The sequence below is a fragment of the Hippocampus bargibanti genome, linkage group LG01 (genome assembly GCF_051943395.1).
Source record: "Hippocampus bargibanti isolate YZ-2025 linkage group LG01, ASM5194339v1, whole genome shotgun sequence".
Taxonomy (NCBI): domain Eukaryota; kingdom Metazoa; phylum Chordata; class Actinopteri; order Syngnathiformes; family Syngnathidae; genus Hippocampus; species Hippocampus bargibanti.
This window is the reverse complement of record NC_142734.1, coordinates 25,927,135-25,942,633: the sequence shown is the minus strand read 5'-3', so window position 1 is coordinate 25,942,633 and position 15,499 is coordinate 25,927,135. Positions and strand designations below refer to the sequence as shown.

The following is a 15,499-nucleotide window of genomic DNA, read 5'->3' as shown; positions in this document are numbered from 1 at the left end:
CATGTAATTGGTCAAGAACGCAGCAGTGAGGGGAGGCGGTTACAGACAGAGAGAGAGTGAGGCAGTTCTCCAAAAAGAAAATGACAACTGGCTTTTTTTTGTCCTCTATTCCCCGCCTCCAGTCTTCGGTTAAAGCCACGTGAGAAAATGGCTAGAAAACAGTGACATCTGGACTCGTTTCAACTTTGATAGAGTTTAGACTGCAAGGTTAAAATATCCCATCAATCAGGCTCCACAAATAACCCGCATAAGCCATCTGTACACTTGATGCGAAAAGCTATCAACCCAGCTAAACAGAACACAATTGACGAGGAACTCGGTAAAATTATCGCAGAGAAAGCACCTCCAAGGGATCATTCCTCACGATGGTGAAAGAAGAAGGCTACGTTCCTCACCAATGTTTAATGCTGATGAAACCGGCCAATCCATTCCATCAAGCCATCAACGACCATCATAAAGTCTGTGTAAGCTCTCAGTCGTACAGGAGTGGTCCATCGATGAGAAGGTTTCTTCAGCCGTCATCTGTAAAAATTTGACCATCATAAAGGTAAATAAAACGACTTTATTATACAGTACCGTTTATTTCTTTCATTATAATGCCATAGCACATTTATTATACATAAAATAAGGTGTATTTTGTGTAGTTTTCAGCCTTAGAAAATTAGAAAGTAGAAAATTATGTTTAATGGGTAGCTGGGAATAGATTATTCTCATTTTAATGGTTTCCTATGGGAAATTAATTTTTGGGATACACACTTTTTGCCTTACGCACTCTGTCTGGGAAACAATTAAGTTCGTAAGCCAAGGTATCACTGTATCAGCAAATACATCAAGCGTGTGACTGACGATGGCCAGGCGGTGGCTCGTCAGGCCACTCTTCTTGCTGTTGTTATTCATCGCCGGACAATTGCTTTTCTTGTGACATCTTTTGTTATGACCGTGATTCAATGTCAACGTCTATAACGCCTGCCTAAGGGGAGTAGCTGGAAAAGGTGGTGAGGAGGGTGCGGTGGGTCCAGTAGGACACTTCTTCTGTGAAATGACTCCATGCCCGCCCCCCCTCGCGTGGGGATGATCGCAGCGTCACCATGGCGACGGCGAGGTCGTCCGTCGTAACGCAGCCGCCTGGAAGTCGGTAACTTTTCCCAAAGCTTTCAGGCTTCCCGGCGAAGCTTTATCTGGTTGCGCTCCGCTGAAGCCTATCATTGCATTCAAAGCGGGCGTGGGTGCGGCCTGCCACTCCAACTCATCATTCAACACCCCCATGAACCAATTGCAAACGAGCAGTTTAATGCCAGCGGTGGGGGTCCCTCGATCCCTCGCAAATCACAACATGGCGGCTGGTGATCTTGTGTCATCACAACCGTTAGAAATATTTACGTTCACCCCCCACACCCGTCAATCATGAAATGAGCTGGACTTTTCTTTCCGAGTGACCTCTTGGAAAATTTGGCCTCCAGCCAGCCGTCCACGTTTCGCTCCGACGGTGACTTTGGATTATTTGGACATCAGTCCCGCCGTGTTTGCTTCCATTTGAATTGGATTGGATGTACCTTTATTCGTCTCGCAGTGGAGAAATTAACATTTCACAGCAGCAAAGTTATGAAAAGAAGAGGAAAGGAAGGAAAGAAGTAGAAAACAAAATACAGGAGCTGCTGGAAAGGTAGCCACTTTTGCGGCACCATCTTGAAGTAAAAAAAACAAGTGATCTTTGACCCTTCTCCACTCGGGTGTATTTCTCAAATACGGATGGAAGGAGAAGCTTGACTTGGACTCACATTGTCGACCATTTTTAAAAGAATCGGCACACAAGTGGCATATTTGCGAGACCCCCCCGGGCCGCATGTCTCCTCACATCTCTCCCACATGCACCGCGCATCTGCCACATGCTGTCGCGAGTGCAAATTCTCGCGTCAATCATGCGCTCTTCACTCTCAAAATAATCTCTCAATCTCCGTTTCGGAACAGTGGGCGGGAACAGCGAGTTGCCGTGTCCCGTCCGCCGCTTCCCGTTTTCCCGTGAGGTGTTTTGCAACGTGATGCGGTCCACCCAACGTGTGCGCGTTGTGCAGGTGTCGTAAAGATGATCTTTTGATTTGCGCAGGCTGGTGTGCATCACTGGGAGGTCTCCGAGGGATGGGACGCAAGTGGTACGAGTGGACGTGGAACAAGGCGGGACGGGCAGGTCCAAGGAAAGCTTCTCATACTTGGTGAGTGCCGGCCTTCCTCATTTTTCCCTTGCCTCGCGTTTCCTGCCTCGGAGAGCAGGGCCGAGTGTTAACAGATGCGCTTTACGGCTCAGAAGAACGTGAGGCTGTTGGAATTGTTTGACGCGCAGGATGGCTGCCATCAATGTTCCCTCTAAGCGGCGCGCGTGCGCAATCGCACACTGTTTGCACATACTCAGCGCACAAGAACATCTATGCAGCGCATATTTTGCAATGTAACTCAATGACTGACAGGTGTCCAGCCAATAATGCCGTACAGTTCATGTACGCTACGCAGCCAATCGGAGCAGAACGGCACGAATGTGCCCCTCCCATACGCGCCGTGATACTGCCGGGAAACTGGTGTGTGGCCACAGCGTACACATTAGTGATGTGAATTCCGGCTCTTTTCAGAGGCTCTTTTGGTTCGGCTCACTAAAAGATCCGGCTCATTTGACTCCCAAATGGCTCCTCAGTTTGTTTGTTAGTTTGTTTTTTTGTTGCTTCAATTAATTAACTACCAGAAATCATGTAAAATTATGTGAAAAACAAATTACTCATGTAAAAAATACAGTATATCAAGTATTTTTATTTCTATGGCTTGATTTATATGTGCACAGAGCGCATCCACAAACTTTCACTTTCCCTGTGGTTACTCTGGTCTGATGATCAGTGGTCACTAATTTGCTTTTCATATTAATAATGCTATCATACCAACTAGTAAAAATATAATAATTTAATAATAATTACAACATAATGTGATAACATTTGTCCACCTGTCTACCCTAACCCACCTCCCCCTCCTCATTCTCCTCACTGCTGTGTGTGTCTGTAATTCTCCCTTCATTCCTCGACCACCGATATCGACCAATCACATGCGGCTTTAACCGAAGACTGGGGGCGGGGAATATAGGACAAAAAAAGTCGGCTCCGATTTCCGGCTCGTTGTTCGGAACCGGCTCTCTTGGTTCACTTCGGAAATCCGGCTCTAAGAACCGGCTCGTTCGTGAACGACACATCACTAGTACACTTCCGATGTTGCTCACAGTGGTCCTCAGTGTGCTCAGGAGCTTGTGTGTCTGCTCAGACACATGAAGAATTAAGAGGGAACATTGGCTGCCACCTGGCATCCACCGCCGGGAAAAACAAACGCTCTCCGCCTCTGCCCTGTGGCCCAGGGACCAGTTGGCAACCTGCCGTTGGTTTTTCGGCAGCCCGCGACATGACAAAAGAACACAAGGGTGCGGTGCGAGAAGGGGGGCAGACGGGAGAACTTTTGGCCAAATTTATTTTGTAACTATTGAATTAATAATAATTTTTCTTTTCTGTTTTTTTTTTCCTTTCGGCTCTTCCCTTCTGGTCGCCACAGAGAATCAGTGTCCTCCATCTAACCCTGTTTTGTGCATCCTCTTGTCTCACACCAGCTACCTTCATGTCCTCTTTGACAACATCCATAAACCTCGTCTTTGGTCTTCCTCTCGGTCTCCTGCCTGGCAGTTCAAGGCTCAGCATCCTTCTCCCGATATAGTCACTCTGGCTACTCTGGACATGTCCAAACCATCTCAGTCTGGCCTCTCTGACTTTCTCTTCAAAGCCTCCAATACCAGTTGTCCTCATTACGATCCAACCTGGTCACTCCCAAAGAAAACCTCAACATCTTCATCTCTGCTACCTCCACCTCTGTTTCCTGTCTTTTCTTCAGCGGCAGTGTCTCCAGTCCAAACATCATGGCTGGTCTCCCCACCGTTTTGTACACTTTTCCTTTCATCCCAGCTGAAACTATTCTATCACACATCACACCTGACATTTTTGTCCAGCCTGCCTGATTGGATTTGCCTTTATCAGTCTCGCAGTGGAGAAATTTACATTTCACAGCAGCAAAGTTATGAAAGATCTGATCATATCTCCACATCTCTAGTTTCTCCGCCACCTGCTCCCCGTTTTGGCTACAGATCACTATGTCATCTACAAACATCATGGTCCAAGAAGATTCTTCTCTAACTTGTCTGTCAGCCTCATGATAGTGTATAAGAAGGGGCTCAGTGCTGACCCCTGGTGAAGTTCCACCTCGACCTTGAATTCCTCCGTCACACCAACAGCACACCTCACAATTGTCTTACAGTCATGATACATGTCTTGCACCGCTCTGACATACTTTTCTGTCACTCCAGACTTCCTCATGCAATACCACGGCTGTTCTCTGGTCACCCTGTCATACGCTTTGTCCAGAGCAACAGAGACACGGTGCAATGCCTTCTGACCTTCTCTGTACTTCTTGATCAGCATTCTTAAAGCAAACACTGCCTCTGTCGTACTTTTTTTTTGGCATGAAGCCTTACTGTTGCTCTTTAATGTTCACTTCTACTCTTAGTCTAGCTTCAACTACCCCTTCCCATAGTTTAATTGTATCGCTCATCAACTGTATTCCTCGGTGGTTACTACAACTCTGCACATCTCACTTGGCACGAGTTCACTTCAGGCATCTTCTCACCATCTAAGATCTTGTTGAACAACCCAGGCAGGAACACCACTGCCACCTCTCCTAGACACTTCCGTACCTCAATTGGTAAACCATCAGGCCCGAATGCCTTTCCAGCCTTCATCCTCTTCAGCGCCCTCTTCACTTCATCCTTGCTAATGTTTGCTTTGTCTTGGTCCACAACAGTCACATCTTCTACTCTTTGTTCCTTCTCATTTTCCTCATTCATCAATTCTTCAAAGTACTCTTTCCATCTTGCCATCACACTACTGGCACCTGTTAATACATTGCCATCTCCATCCTTAATCACCCTAATCTGCTGCAGGTCCTTACCATCTTTGTCTCTCTGTCTCGCCAGCCTGTAAAGATCAGTCTCACCTTCCTTGCTGTCCAGCCTAGCATACAAGTCATCATAGGCCTATTGGTTGGCCTTTGCCACCTTTACTTTAACCGTGCGCCGGATCTCCTCTTACTGCTGTCTACTCTCTCCCGTCCTCTCAGTGTCCCACTTCTTCTTTACTCACCTCTTTCTCTGTATACACCCCTGCTCCTCCCCATTCCACCATCAAGTCTTCTTATCTACCTTTCTTCCAGTCAATACACCAAGTACTTTCCGACCTGTCTCTCTGATTTCATTCGTTGTAGTTTGCCAGTCATCTGGAAACACCCACACAGTGCTTGTCTTAACTCCATGCAACACTCTTCCTTTTTCAACTTCCACCATTTTGTCCTCAGTTCTGCCTTTGGTTTCTTCATCTTCCTCACTACCAGCATCATCCTACCCACACCAACCTAGGCTCTCTGGCTACACTCTCACCAACCATGACTTTGCAGTCACTGATTTCCTTCAGATGGCACCGTTGACACAAAATATAGTCTACCTGTGTACTTCTGCCTCCACTCTTATAGGTCACCCTGTGTTCCTGTCTCTTCTTAAAGAAAGTATTCACAATAGCCATTTCCATCCTCTGAGCAAAGTCAACCACCATCTGTCCTTCAGCGTTCCTCTTCTGGAGTCCAAACCTGTGCATAACCTCCTTTTTTCGTTTGTTGTGTCAAAAATGTTTACGTCGGATGCACTTCCTGACACAAACCTCTGGACTTGGGACCAGCACAATAAGGCACTGGCTTGTGCCCCCTTGTGGCGACATTGTATTAAACAAACGACAATCACTTTCCTGTCCGACTTCCAAAAAACGTGGGTGCCTTTGATGCCGGCCATTTTTCGCCTCCAAACGGCTAGTGTGGACGCGGACCCGTCCACCAACAAGGGACAGTGGCCTGAACGGGGGGGGGGGGGGGGACAAAGAAAGCCCAAATGGAGTTGGAGGCAGGATATTTGTCTGCATTTCTTTCGCCAAGCCTCAGGAAGGAAACATCTGATCCCCTTACCCCACACACACACACACACGATGGGTGGAATGTGGCATCAGCCAGGATGAGAGCGTTGGCCCAGAGTGAACCAAAAGTGCACCCAGCAGGCCGGGTTCACTTTTGGCTCAAAGGCGGTTGTATCAGAGTTCTCCCTCCGTCTTTGCTTTCAGGTCCCAAAGGTGGTCTCGCTGGAGCCCAGCAAAGGCTCCCGTGCTGGAGGAACCAGAGTGACCATCGTCGGCGAGCACCTGGGGATTGGTTCTCGGGTTCGGGTCGCTGTCAACGACACGCTGGAGTGCGTCATCACCGAGTGAGTCGCGGCAGCCAGTGCGTCGTTCGGAAAAGGCTGGCGTTGGTCTCGTTTCCGAGATGTTCCATTTAACCCTGTCTGTTGTCTTTTAGGCAAAGAGATGACGTCCTGGAGTGTACCATGCCCCCGGCCCCGCCGGTGGGCGGCGAATCGGTGCTGGTCTGCGTCCAGTTCGAGAATGTGTCGTGCCGGCGGGACCAACTCGGTGCCACTTACACGTACCAGAAGAACCCCACCATCGCCTTCATCAAGCCTGACAGGAGCTTCCTCAGGTGGGCCGCGCGGGGGCGGGGCCGAGGGCATTGACAGGTCCCCCCACCCCTCTCCTTTCAAATGTACCAATCAGAAGCCAAAATCGTGTGCGCCAATATTTGCCTCTCACACGCCACATTGTGTGTGCGCGCGCGTATGTGTGTGCATGTGTGTGTGCGTGTGTGTGTATGTGTGTATGTGTATGTGTGTGTGTGCGCGCATGTGTGTGTGTGTGTGTGTGTGTGTGTGTGTGTGTGTGTGTGTGTGTGTGTGTGTGTGTGTGTGTGTGTGTGTGTGTGTGTGTGTTGCAGCGGCGGAAGGACCATCACGGCGTTGGGCCGCGGATTTGACTTGGTGCAGAGTGCCACCATGCGGGTGCCCGGAAGTGGCCAAACGGTGAGTCGTCACCGTCGTACATCGTCAAAGCGGCGGCCTTCTTGGACGCAAACGTTCACGCATGCGATTTGAGGACGGCGAGCCGCAGAGGAAAGCGATGAAATATCATCCGGCTTTGCTCGTGGAGAAGCGCAACATGATGTTTCCTGGCTATTGCTTTTGGTTTTGTCGTTGTGGGTTTGCTCTTTGCTGATTGGGGTCAGGTGTGGCGCCACCGTTTCAACGGGCTTTGTAGTGTTCATGAAATGATGAAATTAGTTTGTCGCCATAACCATCATCCATTCAGTATATTCGCATCTGCTTTATTTATTTATTTGGTTTCATTTGTTTCACTGGGATTTCTCCCCCGCCCTCCAACTACCACATTTGGCATCATGTGGAAGCGTCGTAACAAAGAAAGGGTTTTCCGTTTAACTAGACCAAGGATATCAAAGTCAAGTTCTGATTTCCTCTTGGTGGCTGTTATGAATTTGCGGAAGCCATTAGTTGTTTCATCTCCTCCACATATTACATTAAGAGCGCACAACAAATTCATGAATCACTAGTTGTCAAATCTGAAGTAATAATAATAATAATAATAATAATAATAATAATAATAATAATAATAATACATTTCATTTCTAAGCGCCTTTCAAAACTCTCAAGGTCACTTTACAGTCCCAGGATCAGTTTTACTGCGGGTGAGCAGCGGCAGCCACATGCATGCGGAATAACAAATACAGTGAGACCTCAACTTACGAACTTAATTGGTCCCCAGACAGAGTGTGTAAGGGGAAAAGTGTGTATCTCAAAAAAAAATCCCATAGGAAACCATTAAAATGGGAATAATCCATTCCCGGGTTTCCATAAAATATGCTTTTCAACTAAATAAGCCTTAAAACTACACACAACATACCTTATTATATGTATAATAAATGTGCTATTGTATTGTAATGAAAGAAATACACTGCATTGTATCATAAAGTCACTTTATTTACCTTTGTGATGGTTATTGATGGCTTGATGGAATGGCGTTGGAGGTCGAAGGTCAAAGGGAATTGCTGTTTGGAAAGAGAGGCACATTACATGAGGACTGTAATTAAAGAAATAAACTGTGCTGTAAAATAAAGTTTTATTTACCTTTTTAATGGTCGTTGAGGGCCTATGGAAGGAGAGACACCTTCCATAAGGACTGTTGGTAACTTAACCTCTGGTGCTGTTCGGTCGTGTGCCAGCCGTGGTGGGTGTGTATTATGAAAATAGTGCTTATTATAAGGTTTAATTTTCAGAAATTTGACGTTTGTAAGACGAAAAGTTTGTAAGATAAGTTGTAGTATTCACAGAAAGGTCTTCAAGAATAAATGTAAACACAAAATAAAACAGAGTACTATAGTAATTGTGCTATCGCCAAAGTACATTAAGTATTTTACTCTCCACTGAAATAGTTTGAACAGTAGAACTCCAAATTAAAATAATTATACAACAAAAGGCTAATTCAATATAAATCAAAAGATCTAACCGAATTATTATTATATTATTATTATTGTCATAAATAATAATCTATTGAATGTGAAATGAACGGAAATCTATTTTTTTTATTGATTCCTGCCTTCGAACGAGTCCATGGGCCATCGCGTGACGTCATTTTAACAACAGCATTTCTTATAGAATCACAGTGGATGTCGAAATATGGCAGAATCCGTGCGTGTGCGTGCTCAAAACCTTTTCAGAGTTTCTCAATTATTCTCAGCAAGGGGGAAACACATGCCCTTTGTACCTAGAAGTCCTCACATTGATCCAATTGGTTCACTTTTCTGAGCTGAAACAATAGGTTGTCGGGGGGGGGGGGGGGGTAATGCACTGTTATGATTAATCACTTAAAGGACAACCAATGTCTCCGGACAAGTTGTGTCCATAATTTGTAAAATGGCTTCAAATGACTTCTACTGAGCGTATTTTACAAAGATTCTACCCCATATAGCTATATTTTACGTTTTAAGACTCGCGCTGAATATTCCGGAAGTCTTGTTTTTGAGTTGGTGATGAGTCCTCACGTTACGTCACTGAAGGAACCGCCCCTGACAGAAAAAAGGACACATTGTAGCAGTCCCATCACGTCAATGCATTTTGCTGTACAGATAAAAAGTTAGCTAGCTAGCTAATAGATAACTAATAGATAGCTAGCTAGATAGATAGCTAGATAGTTAGTGAATAGATTGAAAATTTATAGCAAATAGAGAGCTAGATAGGTAGCCAGATAGCCAGCCAGATAGCAAATAGATTACAAATAGCTAGCTAGGTAGCCACCTAGCTAGTTAGCGAATAGATAGGTAGCTAGGTAGCCAGCCAGCTAGTTAGATAGCAAATACATAGCGAATAGATAGCAAATAGATAGCCAGCTAGCTAGTTAGATAGTAAGTAGATAGCAAATAGATAGCTAGATAGGTACCCAGCTAGACAGCGAATAGATAGCAAATAGCTAGCAAGGTAGCCACCTACCTAGTTAGATAGCGGATAGCAAATAGAGAGCAAATATAATGACTAATTGTGGTTTACGGGGGACCTTTTGACAATTGCTTCGGGACTTTCGTAGCATCATGGCACTTGACATGCTTGATTTGCTTTGGCGGGCCATATAGAACGTGGTGGGCCAGATTTGGCCCCGGGGCCTCGACTTTGACACCTCTGAACTAAACGATGATCAACATGGTCATGGTCATATTCTGTGGGCCTCTCTTCAGGTGTGCGCCATTGTTTCGCCCACTGTGATCACATGTCCGTCACCGCCGTCCAGTCAGTCCCGAGCGACCTCAGTGCAGTTCTACCTGAACGGGGTTCTCTACGCGTGGGACCGCCCCTCCCCTCCCGATGGAGACGCCGAGGAGGAGGAGGAGGAGGATGAAGATGAAGAGGAGCTGGATACGGGCCACTTCCTGTTGGAATACGTTGAGGACCCTCAGTTCTTCACCGCCAACAAGGAAAAGTTGATCAAACATCACCCGGGAGAGCAGCTGACGCTCATCATTAACGTGAGTCGCATTGATAGGACAATTTTATATATGCACATTCTTAAACATTGTTTATTATTCAATCATTTATGTGTCTAAGCTTAGTACATGCTATATATATGTGTAGTTTACCTTATAACTTCATGTATTTGTCGTATGTATGGTTACTCAACCATTCTCTTACCAGTTTTCAGTCTAATGTTCCACGCCTTAAAGGACAACCGACACCATTTTTTTTCTTTCCTAACTGACATCAGAAAAACGTTTTATAGCATCTAAAATACCCAAAACACGCAGGCTGATATTTTTAGTCAAATGCAAAACACCAATAAAAATGAGTTAAAGTGTCCCAAAACTACTTCAAAATGACCTCGGAGATGGCGAGTTTCAGAAGGTCCCGCCCCCTTGTTCGTGACGTCATGCCAGGACATCTTGCCTTGCTCTAGAATCAAAACAATGGCTTCAGATTCAGAGAAGATGCTTTCTTGTTACGCATGTTACGAATATGATTCAGATACTTCTGAAAAGGAAAGCATAAATGCTTGCAATCGATTAAAGAAGTCCTTCCGTATCAATTCGAGCCATCAGGACTCCAATGTAGCATCCCAGAAAATGCACAAAATGGCGCCCAAGCTTTGTTGGAAACAGGCTGATTTGTCTGCTGGGAATTTGAGTCAACTAGTATCAAGTAGTAGTCTTGGTGTATCACACAACGATTCACCATCGTGTTGTTTATGTGTTTTCCATCTAATTTCGCCATCAACACGGATCAACACAAAGTTTTCAGACCAAACAAAGTACCCAAAATGCATTGTGTGTTGCTTTCTCGGTCAGGGGCGTTCCTGACGTGATCATCACCAACTCAAAAACAAGACTTCCTGAATATTCAGCGCGAGTCTTAAAACGTAAAATGTAGCTATATGTGGTGGAATCTTTGTAAAATACGCTCAGTAGAAGTCATTTGAAGTGATTTTACAAATTATGGACACAACTTGTCCGGGGCGTCGGTTGTCCTTTAAGTCACAGCTGATTGGCTCCTTTTGAAATGAGGTCATTCCCGCCAATGTATAAATAACATGTGTGAGGGAAGAGCAGCCCTTCCCAACCCTCTCTCTCTCTCTCTCTCTCTCTCTCTCTCTCTCTCTCTCTCTCTCTCTCTCTCTCTCTCTCTCTCTCTCTCTCTGTGCCGTTCCAAGAATAAATAATCTTTCTGTTCATCATTTCGATTACTGCTAATTGACTATTTAGACCAGGGGTGTCCAAAGTCGGTCCTCGAGGGCCGCCGTCCTGCCTGTTTTCCAGCTCTCCCAGGAGCAACGCACCTGATTCAAATCATCAGGACCATTTTGATGCTGCTTCAGAGCTGGCTGATGAGCTGATGATTTGAATCAGGTGCGTTGCTCCTGGGAGAGCTGGAAAACAGGCAGGACAGCGGCCCTCGAGGACCGACTTTGGACACCCCTGATTTAGACCAATTCAACTTTGATCCAACACACATGACCGCAAGGCCTTCCACCGAAACCAATTTGGAATGATTCACGTGCTGCTCGCCGGTAGCGTGAACCCAGGGGTGTCCAAACTTTGTTTTTTGCAAAAGAGGCCAGATTTGGTGTGTTAAAAATGTAGTGAAGGGGTGGCAACCTTTGCAGACGTTCTGTACGTATAACAGCAATTAATTTCAATAAATTACTTCATATTGAACGCTTTTAATAAGAGCTACTGTCTCTTTACAAACAAGGCAGACACGGTTGTTACGTATGTATTTTAGGGAGGAAATAGTCCAATTTCCACCCAGCCTTGAAGCATCATTCGGCCCTCGCAGTCAACTTTCCTCATTTTGTTGATTGTCGCCATTTTAGAAAAAAAAATGAAAATTGCCATTTAAGATTTTTTTTTTCAATTTGCAAAATCACCATTTTACAATTTCTTCAAAAAATAGAAAATTGCCATTTTAGAAATGTTTTAACAAAAATTTGAAAATTGCCATTTTATGGAAAAAATTGGAAGATAATGAAGATAAATTTGCCATTTCAGATTTTTTTTTAAATTACGAAAATCACCATTTTAGAATAAAACAATTAGAAAATTACCATCTTAGAAAAAAAATGAAAATTGCCATTTTAGAAAAAAATTAGAAAATTGCCATTTTAAAACTAAAAAAAAGAAAATTACCATCTTAGAAAAAAATAGAACATTGCCATTTTAGAAAAAAAAGAAAATCGCTATTTTCAAAAATTGGGGGGGCTCATTCAGTCAATGACTCTTTTTCCAAATTGCTGTCAAATTGAGCTTCTAGATAGCAGCACTTAGCTCACCCAGGTAACGGCGCTATACCCCAATGTCTTCTACATGCGGGCACGACGTTATTGATATTATGACGGGAGGTTGCGGGCCAGATGAAAATTGACCACAGGCCGCGTTTGGCCCGCAGGCCGCACTTTGGCGGGCTAACCCGTCGTCCACTGCGCCATCGATGTTTCACACTCGATAGTACAAAAAGGGGCTTTGTGTGTTTGCCGAGTCTGTCGGGGTCCTGTCAAGCCCAGAACTGGATCGACTCTGTGAGATGAGGGGTGGGGAGCGCTGACACCCACCGCCCCTCGCAAAAAACAAAAGTCCTTGAGGGTGAAGCAGACCATCATTTCTGGCGTGTTTCAAATAGTTTCCCGAAGCGGGCCTTTCCTCCCTCCGTTGATCCGGAAGCAACCCTTCAAGGACAACCGACCCACCAAGTTGCGTCCATAATTTGTAAAATCACCTCAAATAACTTCTACTGAGCGCATTTTACAAAGATTCCACCGCATATAGCTATCTTTTACGTTTTAAGACTCACACTGAATATTCATGAAGTCGAGTTGATGACGATGCCCTAAGTCAGGGGTGTCCAAAGTCGGCCCTCAAGGGCCGCTGTCCTGCCTTTTTTCCAGCTCTCCCAGGAGCAACACACCTGATTCAAATCATCAGCTCATCAGCCAGCTCTGAAGCAGCACCAAAATGGTCCTGATGATTTGAATCAGGTGCGTTGCTCCTGGGAGAGCTGGAAAACAGGCAGGACGACGGCCCTCGAGGACCGACTTTGGACACCCCTGCCCTAAGTGATGTCACGGAGGGAACGCCCCTGACCGAGAAAGTGACACACAATACATTTTGGGTACTTTTTTTCACCTGAAAACAGTGTTGATGGCGAAATTAGAAGGAAAACTACATAAATAACGCGATGGTGAATCGTTGTGTGTCGCAGCCAATTGCCGTAACACGCATGAAGAAGGTGTAAGTTTACACAAATTCCCAGCGGACAAATCAGCCCATTTCCAACAGAGCTTGTGCGCCATGATATGCATTTTCTGGGCGCTACATTGGAGTCCAGACGGCTCGAATTGATACGGCAGGACTTCTTTGATTGATGGCAAACACTTATGCTTTCCTCTTCATAAGTATTTGAATCATATTCATAACTGGATGAGTAACAAGAAAGCATAATCTCTGAATCTGAACTCTCTGAAGCCATTGTTTGAATTCTGGAGCAAGGCAGTGTGTGACCAATAGTGATGTCACGAACACGGGGGCGGGACTTTCTGAATCTGCCCAGTTCCGAGCTCATTTTGTGGCGGTTTTGGGACACTTTAAGTCATTTTTATTGGAGTTTTTCATTTCACTAAAAATATCAGCCTGCGTGTTTTGGGTATTTTAGATGCTATAAAACGTTTTCTGATGTCAGTTAGGAAACAAAAAAATGGTGTTGGTTGTCCTTTAAACGACAAAGTTTGGACCCCCACACGATATGTCGTGAGAGTGAGCCTCCAAATGCGCTTCTTGCATTTGGACTCCTACGCTCAAAGACACGGGAGTCACCGTGGCTGCTCCGGGGGGGCACCTTTTGCAGTCGCGGTTTGTCAAGCACTCTTTGATGAAATCCGTTCGGCTGGCCCGCTCCGACGCCGCGTGAAGCCACGTGACGCCGCTCTCATCGCGCCCAAGTCCCCCCCCCCCCCCCTCCCCCCTCGGCCTTGACTGTGGCCAGCCAGTGCGTGACCTCAATGACTTGTTTTATTTTCAGACTGTAAATGGGCCCGAAGGCAGAAACGATGCTGAAAAGAAAGAAAGCGAGAGAGAAAGACTGCAATTGTTTTTCAGGCGAGGGGCTCAACTATGAGCTGAGCTGAAATATGGCTAAGTTTGCTTTGGGGTCACCTGTTCTGTTTTTCCCCTCTCACTTGTTGGTGCTGCGAGTGGGCTCGTGCATATTTTGTCAGATGCCGCAGCCAATTTTTGTATTTTTGTCGTGATAGCGCGATGCTTTCCGTGTCAGCATGTGCTGTGTTTGGATTTGGAAGTATTTGTTGACAGAGACCTGGGAGGTGGCATCCTGCGCTGGCGACAGGGGGCGGGGGGTGTCTTCGGGGTGCAATCAAAGCAAGGAAGTGCACTCGGGATAAACACACACACATACACACACTTCCTCATTTCAAAAAAAGGGGATAGACGGGAGGGGGTTCACTTGCATCCGAAATGGCTTTCGCTTTCCTTACGTTGGCCTTGTTCCCAGTTGGTAATCCCCCCCACTCAACGCCCTCGTCACGGTGGCCAACTTAATTGCTAAAAAAATGGCAAATGAAAAGACGAGCTTTGAAAACAAACAAGGCGCACGTTTGAAAGTTGGCCGCGGCAAAAGCAAATAGCGACGTTTCGTTGGCTTTTCTCTCGGTGATTGCGTCACAAATATCCGAGCGTATCTGACCGAGAAACAAAAGCCGAGTGACTTCTCATGCAAGGCTGTGGGACCCTCAAGACAAAGAAAAAAAACTAATACAAAAAAACCTCTGGACAAGTTGTGTCCATAATTTGGAAAATCACTTCAAATGACTTCTACTAAGCGTATTTTACAAAGATTCCACCGCATATAGCCATATTTTACGCTATTCAGGAAGTCTCGTGACGATATCGTCACTGACCGAGAAAGCGACACACAATGCATTTTGCGGTACTTTTGTGGTCTGAAAACTTTGTGTTGATCCGTATTGATGGTGAAATTAGAAAGGCACCAAGACTACTATTTGATACTCACTGACACAAATTCCCAGCAGACAAATTAGCCCATTTCCAACGGAGCTTGGGCGCCTTCTTTTGCATTTTCTGGGACGCTACATTGCTGTCATTGACGGCTCCAATTGATTTGGAAGGACTTTAATCGATTGCAAACATTTATGCGTTCCTCTTCAGAACTATTTGAATCATATTCATAACTGGATGAGTAACAAGAAAGCAACTTCTCCGAATCTGAACTCCGTGAGCCCATTGTTTTGTTTCTTGAGCAGGGAAAGACGATCTGGCCTGACGTCACGAACTGGGAGCAGGACTTTCTGAAAATCCCCAGTTTTGAGCTGATTTGTGGCAGATTTTGGACACTTCAAATCATTTTTATTGGTGTTTTGCATTTGACTAAAAATATCAGCCTGCGTGTTTTGGGTATTTTAGATGCTATAAAACGTTGTTC

The 15,499-nt window shown here is 45.4% G+C and overlaps 1 protein-coding gene and 1 pseudogene across 1 annotated transcript in view; one reads left to right on the top strand and one right to left on the bottom strand.

Moving 5' to 3' along the window:
- Positions 1–15,499, top strand: part of plxnd1 (plexin D1) — an 82,891-nt gene that overhangs the window by 43,446 nt on the left and 23,946 nt on the right. The window contains exons 14-18 of the mRNA XM_089005386.1: positions 2,105–2,210; positions 6,231–6,370; positions 6,463–6,642; positions 6,934–7,018; positions 9,739–10,026. Coding sequence (XP_088861512.1) covers positions 2,105–2,210; positions 6,231–6,370; positions 6,463–6,642; positions 6,934–7,018; positions 9,739–10,026 — 799 coding nt within the window. The remainder of the gene's footprint in view (positions 1–2,104; positions 2,211–6,230; positions 6,371–6,462; positions 6,643–6,933; positions 7,019–9,738; positions 10,027–15,499) is intronic.
- On the bottom strand, positions 3,121–5,463 carry LOC148903592 (uncharacterized; annotated as a pseudogene).